At 40.2% G+C, this 6,951-nt stretch overlaps 1 protein-coding gene across 1 annotated transcript; it reads right to left on the minus strand.

Moving 5' to 3' along the window:
* Positions 1–2,255: 2,255 nt before the first annotated feature.
* Positions 2,256–6,234, minus strand: SARC_04144 (hypothetical protein). Its single transcript, XM_014302036.1, has 6 exons — positions 5,882–6,234; positions 4,795–5,025; positions 4,312–4,507; positions 3,465–3,553; positions 2,903–3,048; positions 2,256–2,455 (listed from the first exon to the last, which is right to left on the minus strand). Exons 1-6 carry the CDS (start codon positions 6,074–6,076, stop codon positions 2,287–2,289), a joined length of 1,026 nt encoding a protein of 341 aa, XP_014157511.1. The 5' UTR covers positions 6,077–6,234; the 3' UTR covers positions 2,256–2,286.
* Between the last annotated feature and the right edge of the window lie 717 nt (positions 6,235–6,951).

Raw genomic sequence — 6,951 nt, forward strand, 5'->3', positions numbered from 1 at the left:
ATATGTGCTACCAGGGACGATCAATAACGATCCTATTGAAAGGAGTTTTTCAATTCCTAGATCGATGGCAGGTGGCAATCGTCATTTAGATATCATCGCTCACATACACGCACAAAGAACTTTACTCACACGCGCTATCTACGACATTGCAGGAATCAGGATCAACGTCACAACTGTGATCTATTCACGTTGGTATTCGATGGTCGTCAGGGGAAGACTGACAAATTAGAGCAAGTTCAAGCGGATTCACTGACACATAAGTGGTCTCACTTGCAGAGTTATGAGAGGGATCTCGCCAGCACTTCAGTTCAGGGTACAACTCTGTCATATATAGCTGGTATGCCGTTTGTAAACTACTGTATAATTTCCCAACGAGTTGTTTGACTTGTCGTGATAGCAACGTTTGAGCAAAGGAATTGATGACGATAGAAAAATGGTAGTAGAATATTCTAGTGCTTTACTCGTAAAGTTGGATAGGAAGGGCTTAATGTGGCTCACACAAGCGGTTGTAATTATGACAGGTTTATTACTGAACGTTATCGACAGTATAATAGGTAACAAAGAGTTGTTAGATCAGTTTTATGAGTCAACATGCGCAAGTAGGGTTGGATTGAGGGTGATCAAATCTTTTATGTACCCACCGCATAAGCACATACAATATTCTCACTACATTGAAGTAGAATGCACTGAATGCCAAAGATATCGCACAAAAACGACTATACGGCATCTGCTCAATACTCTTTACACAACTGCTTGCAATATTGTGACTTCATTATTGAATAGAAAATGCGCTGCGACAATCGTTACGTGAAGTATGCTTAAGGCTAATAAGCGAGTAGGAAAAGCGACATCACGTACAAGCGAAGACCATACAACACTGACGGTTGACAGCTCTGGAAAGTGGACGTCTGAGAAATGTAAAGATATACTGAGGAGTGTTAATGCACCATTGAAGGGTGACATAGATACGCTTCGAAAGCGATGTTTATTGCTCAAAGACTTACAGATTTACGGTCTGGGATGTGTGCTCGGCTTGTAGATCGATAATGCGCGAAGATTTGTTTTCAACTAGAGCTCGAACAAGGAAGCAAGCTCGAAATACTATCCATACACAATATATGTTGCAGTTTACAAATAGAAAACAACACCGGAATATAAAATGTCCGAAGAAATTAAATATATACATATCTATAGAATATGCACGTATATAATGTTGCACATATCTCAGGGGGAATGTACTTATATCAGGGTACGCTACCCTTAGCCAAGATAGTTTAGTGAAGTCTTTCTCGACCAGATATTTGACTTCTTTATTCTAAGAAGTCGTCCTTTTGGTATTAGCGCCTCTTTCACTACAACAATCAGAATAGACGGTAAAAAAATCTCGACTTTGGACCCAGAACTTTGCTCGCTTCGGTCAGAATATTTCACAGATTCAAAGATGCGATTTGATCGATCGAAAGGATGAAATGTTGAGGAAGCGATATGCGTGTCGCTCACCCGATGTGGTATACAGTTCAATTTCCTGGCTGCCACAGGATTACTATCACGAGTGAAACTAGATATACCGTTTTGCCCGCGTTCTCTAGAACATTTCGATATATTCGCGTCATATGAAGAATTTGAAAAACACTTGAGTATTCACGTTCAGTATGTCTTTTCAGGCATTGTCGCCAAATGAATGTTCAGGTTTGTGTCCTTCATAGAGAAGCTAGATAGGAAACTGATATCAAACCTGAAAATCACATGTCGCGACATTTCCACCGCATATATAGTGAGGTTTGCATTTGAGAGCTCACCGCTTAATCTCGCGGTTACTAGCGATCGAGTTTCCCCGATTATCAGCAAAAGTAAGCAGTAGGTCGCGGTAGTAGATTTTTCGATTCCCGTCACTCCAATTTACACAAACTTCAGTCTTTCTCTTGTATCTAAGGCATCCGCCTGCACGCATAGTTGGCAAATGTATAGATAAAACGCGATTCTGGGATAAGCGTTTTAGTTACGCAATGACTGGAGTACAATATTTTTTGTACAATATGTGCACGTCGATGATGATCATTAACTCATACCCAACCCGCTTGTGTAATACAGTCCGAGTAAACTTCTCCGTTTTGAAGTTATCACTTTGATTATCTATGCAATAATGCTCGTGATCCTGGAGGTGCGAGCTATTTCGATACATTCAAATTGAAAATAGAATGTGTCTGACAAATAACAAAGGTTTCTGTGAAATGGAATGGAGAACTAGACAGAAGTTACATTCAATCATATACATTTATTGTTTTTCTACTTCAGCCACGGCAAGGGCTTATTCATCATATCAATGTTTGAGCCGCACAAGATCACGGCGACTTTGGCATCACGTTCCAATCCCAATTTTACTCTGATCGCGTCGTTTTGCTTGAGCACTGCAGCAACTCCGACACCAGCTGAAGGCTCAATGACAACTTTCATCCTGAAAAAAGGCAGGCGAAATTCTGGTTCGGTGATGGCACATACTGACAAAAGGATGTCTTTATATTCTACACAACCTCCGTACATGCACTAGTTGCAAATTTGTGGTTACGAACATTCGTGTGTAGCATTTGGCCGGTTGATGATGTATCATTCGCATAACAATATGGGACTCAAGTCATATATCAACATTGACGTACCGTTCGTCCTGTTAGAAATATAAACTACAATGCGACACGACTCATCCAGAGAAGAATCACATTGGCTCACAATAATACTTTGCGCTTTACATTCTCACCACTTCCCGGGATCGCTTGCGCTATCAATCTTCCAATACAACTAGAAAACAGATTCCACAAATTTTGGGTATGAGAATGTGTAAATGCAATGCACGAAGACGCGGCAAATATGCTATATCCCGACACGCATATTGTCAACTAACACTGACCTGTGAAACACTGTGAAGCACGCATCGATAATATCCTGCTCAGGCACGGTTACAATGGCGTCCACGCAGTTGTTTATACACGAGAAGGTCTTATCGCCAATCGCCACTCGCAGACCATCCGCCACTGTATCTGAATAGTCTGTGTTCTGGAGATGGGACACATAGGACATATTACAGCAGAAGTCACTAGTTTGGTTAAAAATTCTGCATAATTTGCGTACGACTAGTGAAGCGTCTGTTCATGCAGCTAGATATGCTAAGATCATACTTCTAGATGTATGGTAGATATGACGCTTGTTTCACCCGCCTGTAGAGAGATACTTGGACTCAGCGAATCACTGATCAAACCCAAAACAAACCAGATACAATACATTGGTGTAAAAGCCCCTGTTGGTGCTTATATACCTCCTTCGGATAATTTATCTATATAGTAAACTCGTGCGGAGCACAAGTTGATTTTCGTGAGAAGCAAGTGCGCTTAGCAGCTGATAGACACCAGGTATCAAAATACTTTTCTGGTTCACTCCGCAGATGCACCGCTGGCGAGATTTGGATCAAATACCTTTTGTAGTGACCCTAGTTGTAACGAGCGCGCTGCTTCATCTGTTATCTCCGGTTCCGCGCCTATCACCTTTATATTTGAATTCATTCCTACAATAAAAAAGAAAAAGATGCTTAATAACAGCGCCAGCAGTAAAAACTGCCACCAATACTATTTTTTGGCACATGTTCTTGTAGATATAAAACTTCTCATCGAGACGCTCACGCGAGTCTACTACTTAACATCTACTGATAAATATCCGCATAAATGGCGCGTACAAGCGAACGAACAGACAAGCATACAATTGTACTGATTTGTGTATGTAAGAGTTCAGTTATAATGTCCGGCTAGGTGTAAAGCTACTTATATCAGCTTGAATATGAGTAAATATATGACACGAACAACACAAACATATATACAATATTCTACCTATCACACAGACGGCACGATCGCTAGCCGTGGACGAGGAGGGTATCTGCCAATTCCACTTCAATGCATAATGCGGACTTCAGTTCTGTAGCCGTTACGGTGCCGAGATCCCGAGTTAGTTTCAGAACCAGCGCACTCACGCGACAAGCCAAATAATATAAACAACAAAAGGAACAAGCATTTTTCGTCCCAGATATATGTTGCTTACTTTAAAAACCATGCGTGTAGTTCCAGACTAGACTTACCAGCTTGTACCGCAGGATGTGCTAATTTGCACCGCCTACTATGATTTGCAGACACACATTATAGACACACTCAAGACCATACGTACACGCTTGTTTACCGGGCCACAATCATACACTAAAACACGTCACAAATCCAGACAAACCTTTGTAGCAATTGTGCATGACCCAATGTCGTACAAATTCATACAAATTACCTTTGATCGCCACTGCGACCCCTGAAATGAGCCCGCCCCCGCCTACAGGTACAACTATGGCCTGGATGTCCGGATGTGCCTCCAGTATCTCCAAAGCCATCGTCCCTTGGCCAGCCATTACACGTGTGTCATGTGCTGCGTGTATGAACTCGGCCCCAGTCTCTTGCCTGACTTTCTCGGCGGCAGCCTCCCGTCCCTGCGATGTGGGAACTGGTTCATTAAATTGGATCCATGCAATTCCTCAGTTCTAAGTGTATTCGTATTCTTTCATAGTTTAGTGTTGTGCAGAGCTGTTTCATACTCCATCGACGCCTTATATGCAACCGATCGCGATTTACCCGACCAGGCACGTACGTACACATTCGTTACGTAAGTAGTCGAGCAAATAGGAGAGTATCACCAACACGCATGTCAAAAATAGCTATAATCGCGTATGTATGATAGTGACCTACCTTTTCATATGCGCGCACGAATACCGCATACCTCGATCGTACTGGGGCAGATGCTGATGATCCCGTTATACCCCGCAGCCGCTTCGCGCTTGCTGAGAGGTGCATTGTCCGGCATGCACACATACGCATTGATGGGCTCGTTGCGGGCGTGTTGCGAGGCCCAGGCCAGCGCCTGTGCGAAGTTGCCCGAAGAGTGTGTGACCACTCCCTTGGCCGCCTGCTCGTCGGTTAACATGGCGAGCGCGTTGGAAGCACCTCGACACTGTGAATATTTGACACGCAGGTGAGACTACTACTCAGATGTACATGAACAGAGAAGGCTAGAAATCAATGCAAATACTGTACCGCTTGCGTATGTCTGCTTGGTCTTATAGGGACATTGCGAGGTTGTCAAAGTAGTAATATTCAGTGCTATTGATGTGTATGGACGGATAAAGCTAGAAATCAAAGCACGCGTTGCACCGCTTGCGTACGTCTGCTTGGTCTTATATTGGGACATTGCGAGGTTGTCAAAGTAGTAATGCTCGGTGCTATTGTTGTATATGGACGGATAAAGCTAGAAATCAAAGCACGCGTTGCACCGCTTGCGTTCGTCTGTTTGGTCTCATAAGGGGTCATTGCGAGGTTGTCAAGGAAATGATTCTCAGTGCTATTTCGGAAAAAAGAAAAGTAGGCAATACGCAGGGCTTACAGTCTCTTGCACGCCTACCACAAGCGAATCGCTTCCAAATACAAAATGCAAGTGCACTTACGAAGTATAGCATTATTCAATCACTACTACACGATACAATTTTAGAACAAAATGTGTACGGCATATGCCAATGCAGCATGTGCGTGTGCGTCAGGTTCGTAGTCCGTGATATAAAATAGCAACTTGCAAGGGAAAAAAAGCCTAAAAACCATTACGCCAGCTACAAGATATCTTACCGAAAACGTAAGAATGAAGCCTCTAAGCTATATATAAGGTATACACTTAAGCAACTCCCCAAAGCCTCAGAACGAACGCACGTGTTCAATCCGGAATATTCTAGCTCGATCCGAGACTCATACGATAGTACACCGAAAATTCGAAATCGAGTCACGCTCACGATTGTTTCGAGTTCAATTCAAAATCATACTTTGAAACTCCCAGTTTTGTTCATTCCCTCATGTTTAAAGATCAAATCAAAGCCAGTCACCGTATTCATGTGCGTACTTGTGAATACAGGCGTGTTTGTGATGCGGCCCTTCACACGGGCCATAGCGTCTTGAACATCTTTCAGTGTGATGGCCTGCGCTACTTGACGAGGATTCTGAGGTGTTATGACTGGCATCGCGAACAATCAGTTGATCTACGAATGACAAAATGTGGGAAAGTAATGACAGTTTTGAAAAAGAATAGCCAAGCACTCTCACAAGAAGAGGAAAGACGCTCTATATACATACGTGTACCACACAAACGTATATATTGATATACATACGGATGTATCTATATATACATACATACATATATATATATATATATATATATACATACATATATATATATATGTATATATACATACATGCACATACACACACACACACACACACACACACACACACACACACATATATATATTTATATATGCATACATACATATATATATATATATATACATATATATATATATATTTATATAGGCATACGTTTATATATATATATAGATATAAAGATATATATTAATATAGATATATATATTTGTATATATATATATATATATATATATATACTATATATAAATATGTACATAAAATAACAATAATAATATATGTATTGATGTAGGAATATTTTTATCGTTCTTTATATTGTTATTAGTAATGTGAAATATGATTGTATATACAAATGTTTATATATATATATATAAATATATACTATGTATATACTATATATTATATAGATATAGAGATATGAAGATATATAGATCTATACATACAACACACACAGACACACACACATACATAAAAAACATATACATATATATATATTAACACACACACACTTATATATATATACATATAGATATATATAGATATATATACATAATATATATATATGTATATATATATATACATTTATATGTGTTTTTATACACACACAAACGTGTACACACGCACACACACATACACACACACATATATAGATATATATATACATACATACATACAT

Source organism: Sphaeroforma arctica (assembly GCF_001186125.1).
Source record: "Sphaeroforma arctica JP610 unplaced genomic scaffold supercont1.224, whole genome shotgun sequence".
Taxonomy (NCBI): Eukaryota; class Ichthyosporea; order Ichthyophonida; genus Sphaeroforma; species Sphaeroforma arctica.

Bases quoted from the DNA above. Each gene is read 5' to 3' on its own strand.
- SARC_04144 (XM_014302036.1), bottom strand. From the start codon at position 6,076: ATGCCAGTCATAACACCTCAGAATCCTCGTCAAGTAGCGCAGGCCATC. The intron at 4,508-4,794 runs GTATGCGGTATT...CCCACATCGCAG, and splicing joins TCTGCCCCAGTACGATCGAG to GGACGGGAGGCTGCCGCCGA. The intron at 2,456-2,902 runs GTCAGTGTTAGT...GCCTTTTTTCAG, and splicing joins TGCTTCACAGTGTTTCACAG to GATGAAAGTTGTCATTGAGC.